General features: G+C 38.0%; 1 protein-coding gene across 1 annotated transcript in view; it reads left to right on the plus strand.

Annotated features, from left to right (window-relative positions):
- The first annotated feature begins 7,703 nt into the window (after window positions 1-7,703).
- vps35l (VPS35 endosomal protein sorting factor like) overlaps window positions 7,704-23,850 on the plus strand; it is a 31,751-nt gene continuing 15,604 nt past the window's right edge. The window contains exons 1-17 of the mRNA XM_067429718.1: window positions 7,704-7,783; window positions 8,184-8,283; window positions 9,964-10,140; window positions 11,389-11,505; window positions 11,591-11,615; window positions 12,837-12,913; window positions 13,001-13,129; window positions 15,372-15,456; window positions 15,676-15,732; window positions 15,818-15,914; window positions 16,357-16,404; window positions 16,488-16,581; window positions 18,856-19,056; window positions 20,273-20,319; window positions 21,145-21,256; window positions 21,361-21,477; window positions 22,535-22,588. Of these exons, the coding sequence (XP_067285819.1) occupies window positions 7,767-7,783; window positions 8,184-8,283; window positions 9,964-10,140; window positions 11,389-11,505; window positions 11,591-11,615; window positions 12,837-12,913; window positions 13,001-13,129; window positions 15,372-15,456; window positions 15,676-15,732; window positions 15,818-15,914; window positions 16,357-16,404; window positions 16,488-16,581; window positions 18,856-19,056; window positions 20,273-20,319; window positions 21,145-21,256; window positions 21,361-21,477; window positions 22,535-22,588 (1,554 nt within the window). The 5' untranslated portion in view covers window positions 7,704-7,766. The remainder of the gene's footprint in view (window positions 7,784-8,183; window positions 8,284-9,963; window positions 10,141-11,388; window positions 11,506-11,590; window positions 11,616-12,836; window positions 12,914-13,000; window positions 13,130-15,371; window positions 15,457-15,675; window positions 15,733-15,817; window positions 15,915-16,356; window positions 16,405-16,487; window positions 16,582-18,855; window positions 19,057-20,272; window positions 20,320-21,144; window positions 21,257-21,360; window positions 21,478-22,534; window positions 22,589-23,850) is intronic.

Raw genomic sequence — 23,850 nt, forward strand, 5'->3', positions numbered from 1 at the left:
GTAATATTTTACTTGGTACATTTTCAGTGTTTTTTCAAAAAAAAACACGAAAAAGGAAGAGAAAAAAGCAGCAAGACATTAACGAACAAAAAATGCAAGTCATTACCTGTTTATGGTCATTCCATAGCCGTGTGTTGTCCAGGGTAGTAAATAAAGACTAAATGAGAGAGGGAGGGGCTTCTGACATATATGTATTGAGAATGAGGACATATGTCATGGTAGCTTGCTGTCACGTGACAAATTGGGCGGAGTTTGGGCCCGTCCACCATTTTGGGATCCGACGCTATCAGTTGCCATGGGCAACACTGTAAGAGCGATACAGAGATCGGAGCATCTGCCCTCGTAGCCTATTTTTTCTCTCATCAAAACCGAATACCATCTGTGGTTGTACATCAAGAGCAGGGACAGTTTTTGTGCATTTTGTTTCGCGATCTGACCGGAACAAATAGAAAGTCTCTCTCTGCAATGGTGTTAAGCGTTAGATTAAAACGCTCATCTGTGTGAAGACTGCATGTACGAGCCACAAGAGAAATCTGCACCACTGATAACATCTGCAACGAGCGCCAGATCGCCTCTTATTTAACAAACAAACAAAATTATACTCTTCTAGTTAACCAGAGATCTTTTGATTGTATTAGTTAGGTTAATCCGTAAAGCTAGATGTTTTAAAAAAGTGATGGGGACATGTCCCATCCGTCCCACCCGCAAATAAGGCCTATGGTCAGTTCATATATTATACATTATAATACATTATCAATTAATTATCTGAACAAACCTTAATCTCGAGCCCTGAAACTGATCAGAAACTGTAACGAAACGTTGTAGAAATGTAGTGGAGTAGAAAGTAAAATATTTGCTGCAAAATGTAACGATGTAAAAGTAAAAAGTATGCACTATTGATTCTACTTAAGTAAAGTACAGATACGTGAAAAATGTACTTAAATAATGTAACAAAGTATTTGTACTTCGTTACATTCCACCACTGGTGTGCACCAATGGTACCGGTCACAAAGCCTAATGGTGCCATCAGAATTTGCGTTGGACTAAATAAGCTGAATGACAACATAAAACGAGAGAGATACATGCATGCTTCCCACGACAGATGAGATCCTATCCAAATTAGCTGGAGCAAGAGTCTTTACATCATTAGATGCAGCATCAGGATTCTGTCAGATTCCGTTATGTGAGGAAAGTAGTTTGCTGATGACATTCATCACTCCTGTGAGGCGATATTGTTTTAAGAGACTCCCGTTTGGAATACGCATAGCTCCAGAGATCTTCCAAAGATAAATGAACGAGCTTCTAGCGGACATGGAAGGAGTTGCTGTATACATGGATGATGTGATTGTGTATGGGAAGGACAGGGCAGAGCACAACATTCACTTGAAAAGAGTTCTAGAAAAGATGGAAAGAATGGGACTAAAATTGAAAAAAGACAAGTGTGTATTCAGCAAAAGCAGAGCTGAGTTTCCTGGGACATGTCATGGATGCACAAGGTGTCAAAGCAAACCCAGAAAAGGTATGTGCAATTACGTTCTTGTACGATTTGCAAGAACCGAACAATGTAAATGAGTTGAGGAGGGCATTAGGCCTCTTAAACTTAATGAGCAAATACAGTGCCTTGCGAAAGTATTCAGCCCCCTTGAACTTTGCGACCTTTTGCCACATTTCAGGCTTCAAACATAATAATATGAAACTGTAATTTTTTGTGAAGAATCAACAACAAGTGGGACACAATCATGAAGTGGAATGAAATTTATTGGATATTTCAAACTTTTTTAACAAATCAAAAACTGAAAAATTGGGCGTGCAAAATTATTCGGCCCCTTTACTTTGCAGCAAACTCTCTCCAGAAGTTCAGTGAGGATCTCTGAATGATCCAATGTTGATCTAAATGACTAATGATGATAAATAGAATCCACCTGTGTGTAATCAAGTCTCCGTATAAATGCACCTGCACTGTGATAGTCTCAGAGGTCTGTTTAAAGCGCAGAGAGCATCATGAAGAACAAGGAACACACCAGGCAGGTCCGAGATACTGTTGTGGAGAAGTTTAAAGGTCAAGCCACTTTTGAACCAGAAACAGCTGCAGAAGTGCCTCACCTGGGCTACAGAGAAGCAGCACTGGACTGTTCCTCAAATTTTGCATGTCATTCGGAAATCAAGATGCCAGAGTCTGGAAGAAGATTGGGGAGAAGGAAATGTCAAAATGCCAGAAGTCCAGTGTCAAGTACCCACAGTCAGTGATGGTCTCGGGTGCCATGTCAGCTGTTGGTGTTGGTCCACTGTTTTTTATCAAGGGCAGGGTCAATGCAGCTAGCTATCAGGAGATTTTGGAGCACTTCATGCTTCCATCTGCTCAAAAAGCTTTATGGAGATGAAGATTTCGTTTTTCAGCATGACCTGGCACCTGCTCACAGTGCCAAAACCACTGGTAAAAGGTTTACTGACCATGGTATTACTGTGCTCAATTGGCCTGCCAACTCTCCTGACCTGAACCCCATAGAGAATCTGTGGGATATTGTGAAGAGAAAGTTGAGAGACGCAAGACCCAACACTCTGGATGAGCTTAAGGCCGCTATCGAAGCATCCTGGGCCTCCATAACACCTCAGCAGTGCCACAGGCTGATCGCCTCCATGCCACGCCGCATTGAAGCAGTCATTTCTGTAAAAGGATTCCCGACCGAGAGTGCATAACTGAACATAATTATTTGAAGGTTGACTTTTTTTGTATTAAAAACACTTTTATTGGTCGGATGGAATATGCTAATTTTTTTTAGATGTATGCCAAAATCATCAGTATTAAAAGAATAAAAGACCTGAAATATTTCAGTTGGTGTGCAATGAATCTAAAATATGTGAAAGTTTAATTTTTATCATTACATTATGGAAAAATAATGATCTTTTATCACAATATGCTATTTTTTTTGAGAAGGACCTGTATTGAAATGGAAGGAGTATCAGACCACTGCAAATCTACCAAGACCTGGCCGTCCCTCTAAACTTTCAGCTCATACGAGGAGAAGACTGATCAGAGATGCAGCCAAGAGGCCCATGATCACTCTGGATGAACAGCAGAGATCTACAGCTGAGGTGGGAGACTCTGTCCATAGGACAACAATCAGTCGTATACTGCACAAATCTGGCCTTTGGAAGAGTGGCAAGAAGAAAGCTATTTCTTAAAGATATCCATAAAAAGTGTTGTTTAAAGTTTGCCACAAGCCACCTGGGAGACACACCAAACATGTGGAAGAAGGTGCTCTGGTCAGATGAAACCAAAATTTAACTTTTTGGTAACAATGTAAAACGTTATGTTTGGTGTAAAAGCAACACAGCTCATCACCCACACCATCCCCACTGTCAAACATGGTGGTGGCAGCATCATTGTTTGGGCCTGCTTTTCTTCAGCAGGGACAGGGAAGATGGTTAAAATTGATGGGAAGATGGAATGGAGCCAAATACAGGACCATTCTGGAAGAAAACCTGATGGAGTCTGCAAAAGACCTGAGACTGGGACGGAGATTTGTCTTCCAACAAGACAATGATCCAAAACATAAAGCAAAATCTACAATGGAATGGTTCAAAAATAAACATATCCAGGTGTAAGAACGGCCTAGTCAAAGTCCAGACCTGAATCCAATCGAGAATCTGTGGAAAGAACTGAAAACTGCTGTTCACAAACGCTCTTCATCCAACCTCACCGAGCTCGAGCTGTTCTGTTGCAAGAAGGAATGGGCAAAAATTTCAGTCTCTCGATGTGCAAAACTGATAGAGACAAACCCCAAACGACTTACAGCTGTAATCGCAGCAAAAGGTGGCGCTACAAAGTATTAACTTAAGGGGACCGAATAATTTTGCACGCCCAATTTTTCAGTTTTTGATTTGTTAAAATAGTTTGAAATATCCAATACATTTCGTTCCACTTCATGATTGTGTCCCACTTGTTGTTGATTCTTCACAAAAAATTACAGTTTCATATCATTATGTTTGAAGCCTGAAATGTGGCAAAAGGTTGCAAAGTTCAAGGGGGCCGAATACTTTCGCAAGGCACTGTATATCCCATACTTGGCAACGAAGGGAGGTCCATTGTATGAGATGCTAAGGAAAGGACATGCATGGACATGGGATCAACCGCAGAAAAGTGCATTTAGCACACTTAAAAGCGTGCTCATGAAAGCTCCAGTCCTGGCACACTATGATCCTGGAAAAGAAACAGAGGTATCAGCGGATGCTGAGCAGTTACAGTATCAGTGGCGTTTTACTGCAAAAGCATGACAACAGCTGGAAACCGGTTGTGTACTGTTCTAGAAGGTTGACAGATTCTGAAACAAGATACGGCCAGATAGAGAAGGAATCCCTTGCAGGTGCATGGGCATGTGAAAGGTTCCAGAAATACTTGGTGGGTATGGACACATTTAAATTTAAATCACTGACCACAAGCCATTAATACCGCTGATCAATAGTAAATACTTGGACACTGCGCCAGTGAGATGTCAGAGACTCTTGATGATACTCATGAAGTTTAATGCAAAAGCGGAGTATGCACCTGGCAAAAGCTTGGTTGTTGCGGACGCGTTGTCACGAAGCCCATTAAACACTAAGGAAAACTTCATGACAGCAGAAGTGAGTTGTCATGTGAATGCAATCATTGGCTGTCTGCCAGTGTCACAAAGTAAGTTGACAGAAAGGAAAACAAAGACACAAAAGGATGAGCAGCTACGAACTGTAGAAAGATTAGTAACAGAAGAATATGCTAAAAGCATTACTAACAGTGTACAGAGCTTTTACAAATAGAAAGACTCTTTGTCAGTGACTGATGGACTGATTGTTGGGGAATCGCATTGTGATGAGACTTGAAGTGCTTAGCAGAACTCACAACGGACACCAAGGGTTGTCAAAATGCAGAGCACGGACTCAAGAGACTCAAGTTTGGTGGCCTGGAGTTTCTGAGGATATTAGACAAAAGATAGAAACATGCAAGTTTTGAGTACGAAACAAACATGCCCAGCACAAAGAACCTCTACAGTCAAAACCACTGCCAGAAAGACTGTGGCAGCGAATAGCCACAGACTTGTGTATACATGAAGAAAAACAAAATCTGGTAGTATCAAACTATTATCCGCACTACTTAGAAATTCTTCTGCTACACACCACTACAGCAGAGCATGTCATTCAGAGGCTTAAAGCCTTGTTTGTGAGATTCGGCATACCAGAACAAATTGGTAGCGACAATGGACCGCAGTTCTGCTGTGAAGCTTGGAGAAGCTTTTGTGGTATGTACGATATTCAGCACATTACATTAAGCCCGTACAATCGACAAGGAAACGGACATGCTGAACGAGCAGTTCAGACAGCGAAACGCATTCTGAAACAGGATGACCCGTTAGTAGCACTCATGTGTTTTCGAGCTACCCCTACCTCCTCCACAGGGGTCAGTCCAGTGGAATTGCTCATGGGAAGGAAAATTCGTACTACCCTACCTACCCTACCAAAAAATCTGAAACCAAAGTGGCCAAACAAAGCAAGCGTAAAAGAGAAAGATAAAGCAGCAATAGAAAAGCAAGCAAGCGAAAAGAAGGAAGTTTTATTAAAGCTTGATGAGGAATCACGATGGAAAGGACCTGTTACGGTAATGAAGGAAAGCAGTACTCCAAGATCTTACAGGCTCTTCAGCGAAAAGGAGGGAGAGAAAAGGAGAAATGGCAGGCATCTTCAGCTGCTGCCAGATGGAGTTTTTGGAATTACTTTAAAGACAGAGGAGAATTCTGAACAGTCAGCATTAAAAGTGTAACTTCATGGGGACTCTGATTTACCTGAAGGGGCGGTTGCTAGGAAACCTAACATCCCTAGGTCAGGCAGAGTAAGCAAACCTGTTGAGAAACTGGACAAACAGCTTCACTGAGTTACGTGACCAGGCTTGGTTATAACTGAATAATAATCCTAAAATGAAGTGGAAGAATTCAGAAACAGTGATTTAGGACAGCATTGAAAAGAGAAATGTTATGTTTAATTTGAAGAAATCCTGTTCTGGTGAGTTCTAGGTTAAAGACATTGCCTTTGTTATGGAGAGAGGTAGAAATTTATGTTATAATCATAATGAAAATAATGCAAATGTAACCTGTTTAAAGTGTTTGACTTAAAGGGAGGTGTCAAGGTATTACATGAAAGATGTGCTTCACTATCCAGCCCACCAAGGGTATTTAGGGAGTTCTGTACGAGACAGATATACAGACGACAAACATGTTGTTCCACAGCTCTTCAATAAACATCAGAAATATGATTAATGCCTCCTTGCAAATGCATACTAGACAGATTAAAGCTTTTTGAAACTTCTAATCAATTGAACCATTTACTTCGCAAATGATTTATTGTTTCAAAGTGCTTGAAAATGCACATGCTGTTGACGCCTGAATAAAAACACTTTTTACAAACCAATTGCAAATGTTTTATTGAAGGTGCAATATATTAAATGCAATTTCAAATGATCTAATACCATTAAATATTTTGTCTCATTATAAGATCATAAATGATCAAATTGATCCGAGATCAGGAAAAAAAAAATCTATAGACTTCACAAAGATCGCCCCTAGTGGCAAAGCATTGAAATTTCATTTTTTTTTTAAAACAGGTGATGTAGTCCCTACTTAACATATGACGTAATGAAGTATTGTTTACTAAAATCATGTGACTTGGTTTGAAGCAAATGATTCAAAGGTTTCAAAGCTCTACAAAGGATGTTTCAAAAGAGCCCACCAGTATAGCTTCAAAGCTAACAACCTAAAAGACAAATCTTGAAGCTTTCCTTCACTAAGACAGAGGATTTGCTGTTCTACGACACTGTATAGTTTTTAATCTACTCTTCAATCAAACCTGTTGTGAAAAAAAGCATTTGCTGGTTAGAAATGTTTTTGTAAGCATGGCAGATGGTTTAAGATGGTCGTGAGCTGGTTTAAGCTGGTCGACCAAGTATGGACCAGCATGAACCAGCTCAAACCATTGCCATGCTTTAAAAAATACAATAACCAGCATGTTTTTTTTTTTCAGAAGGGTAATTGTTCCTTTTTTCCAATCAAAGCAAATCTTTAAGGAACAGGTTAGTTAAGAACAAGTCATGTTTAATAGTCCTGTTGTTAAAATCTTTGAGTTCTGAAAGTATGTATGCATGTAGTTTACTTGTAAAGTTCATGCTAAGGTGTGAAACAGCTACAAGATTGCTTTGTATTTGTATGGGAAACAAAACAACGAGGTTGAGGTTCTTATTAATAATGGAAAGGTAAGAAAAATATGTCAAAATACTGTCATCTACTGAGACCATAAATAAAATAGATGTGCGCTATATGATGTTGTTGTTATTATTAATTAGTATTATTTTATCATATTATTCATTAGCCTTTTTAATATAGCATATTTTGGTACATCACAAGGACATTTTCCATTATGAATTGAATTGCTATTGTTGCTAAAAAAATCTCACTCTCACACGCCCAGACTCTCTTACACACAAACACATTTCTGTGTGTGTGTGTGTGTGTGTGTGTGTGTTCTCTCTCTCTCTCTCTCTCTCTCTCTCTCTCTCTCTCTCTCTCTCTCTCTCTCTCTCTCTCTCTCTCTCTCTCTCTCTCTCTCTCTCTCTCTCGGTGAATTGTACTTTCTATTCGAAATACATTAATTTCGTACAGATAAATACCTTTGAAATCTTTGTGACTTTTATTATGACAGAAGACTCTTATCTCGAATGCTTCGGCATCACATGACACTGATTGAACATGGCTTCAGTTCAGTGGTAAGAAATGCTTACATTTTAAAACGTTTTTGACGCTATCAAACTCTAACACTGAATAATGTTAATGAATAGAGAACTAATTAAGAATATGCGGATTCTAAAATGTCTGTACTAGCGATTAAACATGACTGTAGTCGACTAGAGGGAGGCAACTTAACGTTACAGTCTTATGACTGTAGCAGACTGATGTTCCCATGATATAATTATACTTAGAATATTATGGTATTGTATTTGTACAATGATAATACCACCTTTTGGAAATGTCCATCAGTCAAACACATAACAATAAATGCTATTACCATGGTGCAGAAACACAATATGGTACATTTTGCACATTTTATTGTATTTTCAGTCACACCAGCATTAAAATGATAATCATGACAGCATGTGTTTTGCACAGGCACTCTCGGGGCCGTAAATATGAGAGTGAGTGTCAGGTGTGTCGTTTGGAGGTTTTAGCAGTGGAGTTCAGTGACTATCATCCACTCAAAGCCATTACGGTACAGTTCTCCTTTACCCATTAAATGTTTTATTTAAAATAATGCTGTTCACTTATTATTACAGGTTCAGTCCTCGTGGAGTTAACAACATTTGAGTGTATTGATCAAGAATAGGCTAGCTTTTTGTATATTGTATAAATAATTCCATATTTTTCTTGAATTTCTATTATGTTACTTGTCTGGGTGTTCATCTGTTCAGCCACTTGCTGTTCAAGTCATACACAAACCATTAACGGATGTCTATGCTGCTGGTTAAACATCAGAGGCCTTATTAGTAAAACTTTCCATGGATTTCATCATAAAAATGCATGTGCACAAAAGCTAGATTTTGTGTGCGCACAGAAGTTTTCAGATTTATGAAACCTTGGATATGGCAGAATATGTGCAAAATTCCCTTAATAAAACCCAGTCATGCATCTCCACCCCATTTCTCCTCCCCGAAATAACCATATATGAATCTTGCAATGCCTACTATGCACAACGTCATCTGCATATTAATTGCATATGCATATTTATCCACGTGATACTATGTTTAAAAGTACAATACATAAGATGTGCCGTCACGTTACATTGCTAAAAATCATTCAGTAGTCTATCTTTGCTTTGTTTTTGAATAAATAAATCAAAATAGTATAATGCATTTCTTTCCACTGGCCAAATGGTATTTTTAATTGCTTTACATTTTTAATAGAAAACATAGGCCTTATTGCGCATTATTGACGTGAAAATATTTTTTCAGACCATGAGTTCTACTATTAGCAAACGCCATAAGCAATCCTCACTGTAGTTAAAACAAAACACAGCAACTCAGGAAAAGTGTTCCAAAGCATCACATCCACTACAATTATTTCTATTTATTTGAGTAAATTTACTTCTGGGTGTACTTCATGTAATTTAAGGGCTTAATATTATTAATGAGTGACACATTTAATGTATATATAAGATACAGGATTTATAATAAGGATTTAAAGTGGTTTTCCTTCAGATCTGCATCAGTCTGTCAGCTCATCATCAGTGTCGCTAAACTGCTCTGTCTCCAAAATATTCATACGCATGGGTCACAACTTATGCATAGGAGGTTGCGTACGCCTTCTCCACGGCCAGTTTTGTGCTTGCGCAACGGTTATAAATTAATTATCACTTCTGCCCAGTTGTTTGCGGGAAATTTGATAAAATTTTGGCAATCATATTAGATTAAAAAATTGGCTGTTAAAAAGAAAAAAAAAACTCCTGAAATCGGATTAGATTGTGTAAAGCAGGGTTGAATTCGCGGAGGATTGGGACTCCTTTGATCACACACAAAAAAATCACACATCATTATTCTGTTTTTTTGCAGAAGGTTGGGTTTCAGCACAAAAAATGTTTTGGGATGCAACATTTTTTAAATATTTTTTTTCTTCTTTTTTTTTCTAAGGCACATTTTTAAAGGCCTCTTTAATGCTCTAATTAAACTAAGGCCTAATCCTGGCTTAATTTAAGCCCTGTCTGTGAAACCGATGAAACCAGATCCAGATGAAACACTTCTGTGCCCAGTGTATTCTTCATCAAAACACCAAATCTCTGGTTGCTTCAAGAATGCTGAATATGTAATAAGTGAATTGTTAAATGCTTTGGACAAAAGTAACTTCATGAACAAGTTATTTCAATCATAATGTTGGTAAATAAATGGTTTCTTTTCAGGTGACAGATTCTAAATCTCGCCGTGGGGGGCGGAAAGGCAGCACCTCTTCTTCATCATCTTCCTCTAGTTCTGTGGTTCTGGATCCACTCAGCTCCATGCTGGATGGGTGTGACCCTCTGTCCCTCTTCGCTGCGGCATCTGAGACCCCGACTCTTCCACACAGCATCTCCGCTGGGGTAAAATTCACAAACCTAAAAAAATACACACACACCAAGTATTATTAAAATCATAATGTGCACTAGTACCCATATAAAAAAGCACTTGTGCAGTGATACTTAAAAGTGCATACAGTTATACCATCAAATTCAATGTGTAATCGTTTCAAAGGTACTTTGAAATCCCTTGGAATTATTGAGTATCATTGAATTTTAAGAGAGTGAGCAAGAGAGAAATTTGAAGAAAGACTGTAGAATGATAGATGGCTGAGAGACATTATAAAAGGGAAAAGGTTAGAGGAATATCACTGGAAAATGATGGGTTATAATCAGGCCAGTGCTTTAGGACCTGTGTCATTCTGTTTAGAAAAGCTTTCAAGCACTGGAGAGACCTAAGTGGGAAGGCCTGAAAACAGGCACAACGATTGTGTTGTTTCTACTCCATAAGTGAGTACTGATACTAGATATGCTGTTGTTGTAATGTTACATTTACTCATAGGACAGTTTTGTGTGTCAATGAAAAATGTTACGAAAATGTATGAACAGTTTGGCCGATAACGATATTTGAAAGCCGACAACCAATATGTTGGCCGATAAATCTAGACTGGGTAAACCCAGATTTGATTTCGCCCTGCAGCGCCGGCTGGAAACCTGTACATTTTTCCATTAGAAATTTGCGGGGACCAATCACACACCAGCTTATTCACATGGCGTTCACTATTGGCGTTTAACAATGCATTAAATATGCGTTTAACATATTCTCTATATAACGGATAGAGAAGCAACTGATTGGTCTGATAGGTTGGGCTATCCAATTGCGTGCAGAGTCATTTGAATTATGCTGTTGATCACGCCTCTTGTGGTCTGATTGGTTGAAGGACTGTCCAATTGCATACAGAGTCAGTTGAATTATGCTCGTTGATCACGCCTCTCGTGCAGTAGACAATACAGATCAGACTCCAAGGAAAAATGTTCAATCTTAAAAGACAATAAATAAAAATTGTATATCATTTTTGATAGCCTGATTACAAAAACAAAAGTCTCACCATTAAAGCCATGTCTCAAGCGAACAATTATGATGTTCTCATTGTTTTTAATACAACTTAAAACAATCATGGCAAACAGTGCCATATTTATCAGCTTTAATGTATCGTCCATATTTTCTTATCGGGCGATAACGATAACATAACAAAATTAGCTTATATCGGCCAATTTATATCGTGCATCCCTAAAATATGGTCTTTTTAACGTTTTACTATTTTGTTTTAGGAGTTGGGGCGTAAACGGCGGGAGAAAGAGGAGGAAGTGGGCTTGGACTTTGAGCCGTGGTCATCTAAACGTGGAGAGATCCTGTCTAGATTCACCACCACAGAGAAACTCTCTATAGTAGGTGCAGCGGTTTACAGCTCTCACTCATTCGGTCAGTTTTCACTTTTGACAGACATTAATGAAGCTTTTATTTCTCTTACAGAACCTCTTCATGGGCTCAGAAAAGAGTGAGTTCATCGGTTCAAAGACTCTTTTTATTTGTTCTTGGTTTGTAGCAATCCAGCTGTTAATAGGTGGCTTGACAGCTCAGAACATCTTCCGTTTAGCCTGTTAAAAAATGTTTTTAAAATGTTATTACACTTTTTTTTTTTTTTACGTTTTAAAGGAACACTGCACTTTTTTTGAAAATAGGCTCATTATCCAGGTCCCTTAGAGTTAAACAGTTGAGTTTTACCATTTTTGAATCGATTCAGCCGATCTCTGTGGCGGTAGCACTTTTAGCATAGTTTAGCATACATAATTGAATCGGATTAGACCATTAGCATCGTGCTCAAAAATGACCAAAGACTTCATTTTTTCAAAGATAATATTTTTCCAATTTAAAACTTTACTATTCTGTAGTTACATCGTGTACTAAGACCAACGGAAAATGAAAATTTTAGATTTTTAGACCAATTATAGATAGGAACTAATCTCTCATTCCTGCGTAATAATCAGGGAACTTTGCTGCCGTACCATGGGTTAGGCAGCACAGTGATATTACACAGAAAATTGTTCCTAGCTATATCGGTCTTAATTTTTTTTCAACTTTTCATTTTCCGTTGGTCTTAGTACACGATGTAACTACAGAATAGTCAAGTTTTAAATAGGAAAATATAGTGAAGTCTTTGGTCATTTTTGAGCACGATGCTAATGGTCTAATCCGATTCAATGATCTATACTAAGATATGCTAAAACTGCTACCGCCAGATAAAGAGATCGGCTGAATCGATTAAAAAACGGTATTTGTTTCTATTGTTATTATTATTAATAATACTATTATTTTTTAACAAATCAGGCATTAGGGGCTGACATAAGTTGTTAAATGTTTAAATTAATAATAATAATAATAATAATAACAAATATATTTTTTATTAATATTTTATCTATTTATCAAGTTTTACTTATTTATGTTTTTGCCAATAATTTAGGATTGACATTATTTTTCAAATGAATAATAAAAAAAAATGTCTAAATCAATTTTTAATTTTTAATAAATAATTCAGGATTGTCAGGAAACAACTGTTTTAACCTGTAAAATACGTAGCAAACAAAATTCCAGTACTAATTTATTGACCCATCCTGACCAGTGCTGAGAAAGAAACATCACATGATGGTGTGATGTGCTGCTTCAGCATCAGGCTGTAAAATGTTTTTTGTACACATTTAACAGTTTGACTTGTGTTAAGGTAAAGCATCCAGTCCCAGCTCAGCCGTGTCAGAGAAGGTGCGCACTCGTTTGGAGGAACTGGACGACCTGGAGGAGGTGTGTCTCATCTGGAGATACCTTGTGCTTTTTATGTTTGTTGGTAGATGTGTTTATGAATGTGCTGAGTGTATTGTGTGTGCTCAGGGCTCACAGAGGGAGCTGTTAAACCTGTCCCAGCAGGACTATGTGAACCGCATTGAAGAGCTCAACCAGTCTCTAAAGGAAGCCTGGGGTTCAGACCAAAAAGTCAAAGCTCTGAAAATCGTCATCCAGGTTTGAGGACACTGAACGTGCAAAATAAACAGTGCACACTCAAGTTTATTTTTAAAAGGGTCATGACATGAAAAATCTAATTTGCCTCCCTCAATGCTTAAAACGTCCTCCTTATTACAAAGAAAGCCTTTTTTAAAACAAACTCAAAAAACGGCTCGTTTTGATATTGTGGGATCTGTGATGTCACACAGGCCAACACATTTGTATATGACCTCCAGAGCAAGACATTGACAAATAGTTTTACATCACACCATAGGCCCCGTCCACTGGCATTCAGTCACTTAACGGCTGACAATTGCCTACTCTGGATGTGAGCGTCACCACGCATCAAAAGCAAATAGATTCCATTATAATCACTGGCGCTGTCTACACTGTATACAGTACACAGATGGCCATTCACTTTCTATCAATACTCCACGCACTTGAGTCTGTCGACATCAGGACAAATGGAAGAGTGAATGAACGTTTGCTTTGTTGTGTCCCGTTTAAACTGCTCGTTTGCAGAGTTCATAGAGATCCCAGTGTAGGATCCCAAGTGGTTGGTTTATTTTAATGGCGTCCCGGATCGCTCCAGAGGATATGTTTGTTCAGAGCATTTTGTTTTGTATGCGAGGCACAGTGTAATGGAGAGTTCGCAAATCAACTTGTGTTAAAAGATTAAGCAGCTACCAACTCTTAAATCTGACAGCAGCTGCATTATTGTTCATAAATTATTTCATTATGCTTTGTCTGTATATGATGGTTGAACATGGATAACGTTGTCAGAACATTTACTCGCGTAGCGAGTTTCCATTGATACTGTTTCCTATGCAGTGACATTAGCCAATCAAAACAGGGCTGTTTACTGACAGGCCTTAAAGAAGCCACCCCTTAAAAATTGATCATTTCAGACAGAGGGTCAGAATGAATGTTCAAAATAATAGTTTTTCATTCTATGTTACCTTTAAGGGCCCTATCATACACCCAGCTGTTTTTTTTGCTAGTTTCAGCCCGACGCAGTTATAATTTTAACGTCCAGTGCCATGATTAAATAGCAAATGCACCCATGCCCGTTTGTGTGCTGGTCTGAAAATGAGGTGTGTTCAGGCACATTGTTGGCTCGTTGCTAATTTGAGGCAACTGAAAAGGACTGTGTAGTAATTTGTGTGTTATTTAAAGGGCGCTATATTTAGTAATATGTGCCTATAAGCGGGTCCACAATGCATGTACACTGCCTATTACACACGCAGGGATGCGCAGCAGCACACAAACATTTTTAAATATTAAAATAAAATGATTCCTCTCTGGAGGGCATTTAGTCTTTCCGCTTGCACATTCCACCATATAAATAGCTAATCTGCCATGTTGCTTTTAAAGGGAATGAGATGAGACTTTGATTGGTTTATTGCACGTTACGCCCAAAACACACCCATGACTCATTAAGAGAATAGGGACGACCCTTTTGGACCATCCCCTTGGTGCGCAGACCGTTTTTTCAGTCGTTAAACTAGCAAAAGTGAATTCGGAAATACCCTAAAGGGGTTCGCACACCGGATACGGAGCTCGGCGGCGCGCCGCGCAGCGTCTCAGGTATCGCACACCGGACCCGGAGCTCGGCGGCACGCCGTGCAGCGTCTCAGGTATCGCACACCGGACGCGCACATTCTAAAAGGATTTTAAAAGGCTACGTTTATTATACATTTCCCCAAAATATGTTTAGACTTTATTCAAGCTGTTGAACTCAGAATGTAAAACAAATGTGTCTTGTAGCAAAGGGTGAAATCAGTATACCTTAACGATAATATACTTTTAATATAAAGCCTTGAAATGGCGCTCTGTGGCGCGGCTGGATTTAGAACAACTTCCTGAGTCGCCGCGGACAGGCGCCGAATGCCGCCACCAGTGTGCGTACACTCATTGAAAACAATGTGTTCGAATTTTAAAGACAAGGCACGCCGCCGAGTTCCGCGTCCGGTGTGCGACCCCCTTAAGTCCACCTGCACCATGCGCTTCAGACCATGCGCTCAGATCATTAAAATAGGGCCCTATAAGTGAACCTCAAGGAATGTACTAAAATAGTACAAAAGAAAAATCCATGTCATGCCCCTTTTAAGTCGACATGCATTTTAAATTGAGTCCAACTTTAATTATACACTAATTAATTGATCTTCTTCTTGTAAATGATTCATCAGTGCATGTTATTAAAAAATATCATAATCTCCATCAAAATGTAATAACATGTCCTATTATTTTTGTGTGTCAGTGCTCCAAACTGCTCTCTGATACATCAGTAATTCAGTTCTACCCCAGCAAGTTTGTTCTCATCACAGATATCCTGGACACCTTTGGTAAGAGTTGCTCATGATAATAATCGTTTTGATTGTTCATATTTTACCTACAAACAGGTTTCTTCGTAAATAAAAAAGCAAAAGTCTTCACTGTTTACGTTTGTCAGTGCTGATAAACACCAGCAATAATTTTAGGTCAAGATGAAAAATGTGTTTACAAGCCACAAAATAACAGGAAAATGTCTGTCCGCCGTTCCTGATGATGTTGTGTGTGTTCAGGTGGTCTGGTGTATGAGAGGATCTGGTCCATGTGTGTTGACCCTCAACCTTTACCAGGTAAAATAATATGTATCATAACTCAGCATATTCTTTAAGCATCTATAACATTTTCTATTGATTTTCCTATTAATGTCGTTCTCAGAATCGTTCTCCGCTGATGATGTGAATGACACGGCCAAAGAGACGTGTCTCAACTGGTTCTTCAAAATCGCCTCCATCAGAGAGCTTGTCCCTCGATTGTATCTGCTCAACATGATTCCAGATACACATAAAGCTACAAGTTATTAAATAAAATAAGTGTTAAAACAAACAGCAATGTTTTAAAAGCACCAGCACTAATACTGTTTAACAATATGAAAGTTATTATATTTACTTGAAAATCAGAAAAGATTTCACAGCAAAGAGACAGGTGTACCACAACCTAAAGGTGGATATATTTTTAGATTTACATTAAAAGGCCTTTTACTTGCTAAAATAGGATAAAATATCAATCAGATGACTGAAGGCATGTAGTAGATTGTTTTTCACCAAAGTTTTGATCATGCTGATAAATTAAAGGCCTTTGCAAATCAAATTTGATACAGTAGGCGTTATAGGGTTGAACTGGGCAAGAAAGTTTGGTAAAAATATAAATATAATTTTAACCTTGCAGTATAATAATGAGCCTTGACTTTAGTGCAGATATGTTGAAGCTGCTCTTCTGAAATGCAACCGCTTCTTGACAAAGTCGTAAGTATCTGGGCAATGCTACTCTTCCGTTCATGCAGGTGGGTAGTTTCATAGGTCACTGATGTCCTCTCTCTGTCCTATAGCGGGATTCAAGAGACACTGCAGAGACTGACAGCGATGATCAGGGGAATAGGAGACCCGCTGGTGGCTGTATATGCACGGGCGTATTTATGCAGGGTGAGAAGAATAAAGCTCTTTGATCGTTTTTTGTTGTATTTAAGTAAGTGATGAGAGAAATGGCACTTGAAGCTTTTCAAAAACCAATTTAAATGAGGGAAGTGAAGGGACGTGAAGGCCAAGTGTGGTAATCCATACTCGGAATTTGTCCTCTGCATTTGACCCATCCAAGTTAGTGCACACACACCCGGAGCAGTGGGCAGCCATTCATTGTTCAGCTGGTATTGAGAATCGAACCCACTCAACCCAATTGACTCTAACCATTAGGCCTCGGCTGCCCCCAACAGTTGTGTTAAAATAGTGGAACCGATTAGATTCATCAAGTCAAAGCACTCGAAACATCAACACAAACATGCATAAAAACACATTTTACAAACCAATTGCAAATGTTGTATTGAAAGTGTAATTTATTAAATGGAATTTACAAATTATCGCATTAATAACATCATGAATACCATTGATTAATACCAACATGAAGTGTCTTTATATAATAATTTTGTTAAATGGTTGGGCTTTGTTTATGGAGAGCTTGGTTAATCAGGCCAATAAAATGCTGTTCACTTTAATTTTTTATGGATACAAGTGTGTCATTAAATTAAAAATAAAATGTAAACCATGTAGGCCCCTATCATACACCTGGCGCAATGTGACAGCAGGCACGACGAAAACTGTTTTTTTTCTAGTTCCATGTCCAGTGCCACGTTGTTTAAATAGCAAATGCACTCGTGCCAATCTTTTCGCCCTTGGCCGCGCTTGGTCTGAAAATGAGGTGTGTTCAACCGCATTGGTTTACGCATTGCTATTTTGAGGCAACTGAAAACGGCTGCCCCATTGACCGACTGAAACCTGGTCTAAAGTCAATAGCGCAGTATTTTTTGTTTTCTTTAAAGGGCGTGTTAGTAATGTGTGCCTATACGTGAGTCCACAGCGTGCATACACTCTGCTTATTACACATACAGAGATGCACAGCACACAAACTTTTTTAAATATTAAAAACAAAAGGATAAAAATGTAAAATATTATGTATGTATGTATCAGAATTAGCCTACCTATTTGCAGTAATGACGAGCAGGTCCGTTTCCTCGCTGGAGAAGCATTCAGTTTTTTCGCTTGGAAATTCCACCATGTAAATAGTGAATCCGCCACGGTGAAAGCGCATCTGGCTTTTAAAGGGAATGAGAGATGAGACTCTGATTGTTTTTTTTATGCCCAAAACACACCCATTACTCATTAGGAGACAAGAGACAACCCTTTTAGACCCTGCGCCAGGCACGCCGGCCATTTTTCCCGTCGTTAAACTAGCAAAAGTGAATTTGGACACGTTCTAAGTGCACTTATGACATGCATCCTTAGAATAGGTCCCATAGACAGTACTATAGATCATCGCCCCATGGTGGCGAACCATTGAAGTTTTAAAACGGTTTTGATGTAATGAAGCTTTGTTTGGCTATAATACTGATATAATACTGATATGCCAACATTGTCGCTGTATGATAAATTAAAATAAGCTGATAACATCACTGTTTTCTCCAGTACGACTGTACAGCCAAATCTAATTTTGTTGCAATATTATCCTGTTTGACACTGAAGCTGCTTTGACACAATCGTGATTGTAAAAGCACTTTATAAATAAAGTTGATTGATTGATTGATTTGGCAATTTGATACGCACTCCGAATCACTGGTTCTATACAAATGATTCACAAAGATTTTGAAGCTTCACAATTTATATTGCAAAAGCTAATTTAAGAAGTTGTACTGTATGTCAGCTCTTTTTCCACTATAAGTCAGGGGTGCAAAACTAACCACAGCCCTGAAGAGTTTAGCTTTAACCCTAATTAAACACACACGATCCAGCAAATCAAGTCCTTCAGGCTTATTTAAAAACTATAGGTATGTGTTTTGGAACACGGTTGGAACTAAACTCTGCAGGGCCGTGGCCCTCCATGAACTGTGTTTTACAACTCTGCTATAGGAAGTGATGTTTCATAAGCCGCTTTTCCACCACTGTTGCATTACCAAGGCAATGACTGACGCATTTGTATTACATCCCATAGAGCTCCATTATCAGCCCCACAGTGCAAAATTAAACAATATCCATACCGGCTGGCCCGGATCGACACAGAATGGAACGGTTTGGGACATTGGTGGAAAAGTGGCTATACTTTTAATTTTTACATGGTGACAATAAAACAAGCAAAACCCCTGTAGTTTGAAAATGAACTAGGGACCTGAGCCATATCGTGGAGATACTAACTGTTGATCTGTCTCTTAGGTTGGGATGGAAGTGGCGCCGCATCTGAAGGACAGTCTCAATAAGAATTTCTTCGACCTGCTGGCCTCATTCCGTCAAATTCATGGTGAAAGTGTGCAGAATCAGCTGGTACTGCAGCGAGTGGAGATTCCCATCTATCTGACCCTCTATTCTCCTGCCATACACTGGATCCTGCAGTGTGTGGCATACAGAGCACCAGAGGTACATTCACACACTCCACTCAGAGGAAATGCTTGACTAATTGTTTCATTGTATTAATCCTACGTTCTGTTCAAAGTCAGACGTGGAATATACCCACCTGATAACACATACTTTCACCCATAAAAGCGTTCCTTTGCATGCTTGGAAGATGATCTATAAGCAAACCATATGACAGCACTACTATTAGCTTTGCAGATATTAATTATCAACAAAAATGTCTCCTAGCAAAGCCAAACAGCATTATGCTGTGCCCGCATTTGTTTAATAGGTGTACAATTATAAACAGAAGATTGTCTCTGCAAACATTTGCTAATGGTCTTATTATAATGTGATTGAAATCATTTTCTGCATCTCAGTAAAATTCAGAGTGGTACATTTAAGAGAATGTATTGAAAGTAGGGGTGTAACGAAAATCAGTTGTTTTACCAAAATTAAAGCCAAAATCGGAAATAACGTTTATTTAATAACCAATTAATCAATCCTATTTATTTAATGATCTACAAAAAAAAACTTTTTAATTTAAGAATCTACTGTTCTACTGTTTATTTTTCCCAATACACCTGATGTTCATCCATGTTTATTTTGTGCTGTAACTATTAAATTATAGTTAAAGGGTTAGTTCACCCAAAAATGAAATTGATGTCATTAATGACTCACCCTAATGTCGTTCCTCACCCGTAAGACCTCCGTTCATCATCGGAACACAGTTTAAGGTATTTTATATTTTAGTCCCAGAGCATATGCAGTCTATGCCCGCTTTACTGTCCATGTCCAGAAAGCTAATAAAAACATCATCAAAGTAGTCAATATGTGACATCAGTTAGTTGATTAGAATCTCTTGAAGCATCGAAAATACATTTTGGTCTAAAAATATCAAAAACTACGACTTTATTCAGCATTGTCTTTTTTCAGTGTTCTTCCAAAAAGATTCAAACGGTTCATGAATCAGTGAATCGATCAATGATTCGGGTCGCTAATGTCACGTGATTTCAGCAGTTCGGATCGCGCCAAACTGCTAAAATCACGTGACAGTTAGGGTGAGTCATTAATGACATAAATTTCATTTTTGGGTAAACCCTTTAACTCGTGTGTGTGTGTGTGTGTGTGTATGTGTGCATATATGTGTATTATATATATATATATATATATATATATATATATATATATATATATATATATATATATAATTGATTTATTTTATCATTTACTTTTAAAGGTTCTGCTAACAGAGATGATGGACAGATGCAAGAAGTTGGGCAACAAGTAAGATCTGTCCACCGAAGGACACTTTACATTTTAAGATCTACTGACACAATGAAAAACAGTGCATCTCTATGATCCTCTTCACTCCAAGATCCATTCCAAAATGTTTTAATACTAGGACAGTTTGATTTAAAATATTCCGAAAATGAAGCTTGAGACTCTTTGAGATTGAGATTGTGAATAACGTCTTGTTTATTCGCATTGGACTTTGTGTGAGTTTTGTTTCCTTCATCTCATACTACTGCAGTGAGACAGTAGAGCCAGACATTCTTGATACCTAGTGATGCTTCCTTAGGCATGGAATTACTGCATTGGTGGAGCTATCTGCTTGAATGATGTCTAAAATCTGCCTTGTTGAGGAGAGCGACCTAAAATTTATAAAAATAATAAAACCTATAGCAATAATTATAATAATCAGCCACCCAGAACAGCCTAGCTTCATGGTTATGACTTTTACATGGGGAAGCATTTTCAGAAAATGTAAAAATCTAGAATTGTTTTTAAAACTGTAGCATTTATGGTGTTTGAAAGGGCAGCATTCATTAAAGGATTACTTCAGATGAACTGATTTTATGAAGATGAACGCGGTGGTGGAAAAGTGAACGTGATCCAGTAGCAGTGGCTTTGGGAGTGGCCTCACAGGGCAGCGAAGCATTCTGGGAATTGTTGTCTTTCACCCCCATGAGACAAACATACATTTTCTGTCTCTTCTCAGTCTAGAAAGCACCAAATTCAAACATTATTTCACATTTCTACTACATTAATGACCCAGTTTAAATAGATTCATCTTCCCAGCGCTGAAGTACCCCTTTAATTTTTCCATAGTGCTCTCCTGCTGAACTCCGTCATGTGGGCATTCCGGGCAGAATTTGTAGCAATGAGAGCAACAGACTTTATTGGCATGATCAAAGACTGTGATGAAGCTGGATTTCCCAAGGTGACAGACACACACATGAATACCAAACTACACGCTGGTCCAAATCACTTTGGTGAATATCAGCTTTTGTGTCAGAGTTTATCATGATCCTCTCTGTTCTTCAGCACTTGTTGTTTGCGTCTCTGGGTCGCAGTCTGTCCTGTGCTGACCCTCCAGAGAGCGAACGACTCTCCATACTCAATGAAGCCTGGAAGGTCATCACTAAAGTGCGCAGCCCAAAGGTAAACGCCTGTTAATCTGTGAATGTTTTAAAGCACACAGTATAGAAAAGGAATCTGTAATAAGAATTGAATACAGATTTAAATTAAATGAAAATAAGACAAGTAGGAAGGGCATAGGTAAATATAACATTTATTATTGGTTTATGTGAGGATTGTTTTAAAGGGATAGTTCATCCAAAAATGAAAATTATCCCATTGTTCTTTCAGACGAATAAAATTTGAGTTATATTAAAAAAGTCCTGGTTAATCCAGGCTTTATAATAGCAGTAATTGTTGTTCTGTTTTTGAAGTCCATAAAAAAATTTTTTTTTCCGTCAAATAATGTGCTCCACGAGGCTCTGGGGGGTTAATAAAGGCCTTCTGAAGTGATTTGATGCGTTTGTGTAAGAAAAACATTCATATTTAAAACTTTATAAAGTAAAGTTCCAGCCGATCGCCTTCTGTGGAAAAGAGTTGAAAGTGCCTTCTCGGAGTTCAAAATGCGTATGTGACACCTTATGAGATTACCTGGTAGCGTAAGCCTTTTAAACTGCAGAGGCACTTTCAACACTTTTTCCATAAACTGAATACAGAAGACGATCAGCTGAAACTGTACTTTATAAAGTTTTAAATATGGATGTTTTTCTTACACAAACGCATCAAATCACTTCAGAAGGCCTTGATTAACCTCCCGGAGCAGTGTGGAGCACGTTATTTGAGGGACAGATGCATTTTTATGGACTTCAAAAACAGAGCAACAATTACTGCCATCATAAAGCTTCGATTAGCCAGGATATTTTTAATATTACTCTTGATTTTATTCATCTAAAAGAAGAATGTCATATACACCTAGGATGACTTGAGGGTGAATAAATCATGGGCTAATTTTCATTTTTGGGTGAACTATCCCTTTTAGCGTTTTTCCATCTTAAAAAAAAACTTTAAATTATGACACAGGTCTATGCTCTCAGTGTCAATGCCGAAAAGTTCACTTTATAAAGCACTATATAAATAATGACTTGACTAAAATCAATTATTCACAGTGTTCTTTTTTGTTTGTATTATGCCTATAACTCAGGATTACATCAACTGTGCTGAGATCTGGGTGGAGTTCACCTGCCGTCACTTCACAGTGAGTTATCTTCTCTGTTTGTCTGAAACATGGGGTGTTGCAATTCATTATTTGAGCAGGATTTTTGGCAACTTTATTTTACAGTGTCCTTGTAACATATATTTCATGTACTTACCATAGTAATAACAGTAAATGATGCATACTTACATACAACTAACCCTCAACCAAACCCTAATCCTACCCTAAGTACATGTTGTTGATGGGATAGTTCACCCAAAAATGAAAATTTGATGTTTATCTGCTTACCCCCAGGGGATCCAAGATGTAGATGACTTTGTTTCTACAGTAGAACACAAATGAAGATTTTTTTTTAACTCCAACCGGTACAGTCATATAATGCATGTAAATGGTAGTAAAATCTATCAGAGTAAAAAAAACAAACATGCACAGACAAATCCATGTTAAACCCTGCAGCTCATGACAACACCATGTCCAACAGCCTTCAGTGTGCGATCGCTTCCAGTAAGTGAGGTCTGTACACGATCTGGCGAAGGTTACGCAAGCGCCAGAAGTGATCTCTCGCGCGTATCTCTACGCCATATCGTGTACATTGACCTCACTTACTGGTAGAGGTGGACAGTAGTGGAGTATTTTTACTTTCTACTCTAGTAAATTTTTAAGCGTACTTGTATACTTAAGTACACAGTGTTTTTCTTCAGAAAACTTTTACTTTACTACATTCCAAAGTATAATATATAATGTCATACTTTTTACTGCACTACATTTCATAAATAAAAGTTTTTTTGTTACCTTTAATATTTAATTACTTTAAAAGTGTAGTACTTTTTAACTTGTAAAACTTACTCAAGTAAAACTTTAAATCACTTTTACTTGAGTAAAAGTATACAGTACTACATTTTTTATGTAATTAAGAATTAAATTATATTCAATATGAAAATTATTGCTGTAAAAAGTACAATATTATGTTGTGGAATGTTGTGAAATAAAAGTTTTCCAAAGAAGAACACTGACAGTACATATACTTGAAAAATAAAATAGCTTAACTTGGAAAGTAAAAATACATCAATACTGTCCGCCTCTGCTTACCGGAAGTGATCGCACGCTGAAGGCTGATAGACATAGTGGTGCATTAGAGGTAAAGAAATGGATATAAATGCTGTTCGGTTTCTCACACAAATCTATCGTTTCGTGTCTTAAAGGACCACTGAAATCAAAATTGACGTTTTTTAGCTTTTAGTATGACTTTGTTAGTCTTAAAGTTATGAATAAGCTAGTATGTTCCAAAACTATGAGAAAATTAG

Source organism: Pseudorasbora parva, chromosome 21 (genome assembly GCF_024679245.1).
Source record: "Pseudorasbora parva isolate DD20220531a chromosome 21, ASM2467924v1, whole genome shotgun sequence".
Taxonomy (NCBI): Eukaryota; Metazoa; Chordata; class Actinopteri; order Cypriniformes; family Gobionidae; genus Pseudorasbora; species Pseudorasbora parva.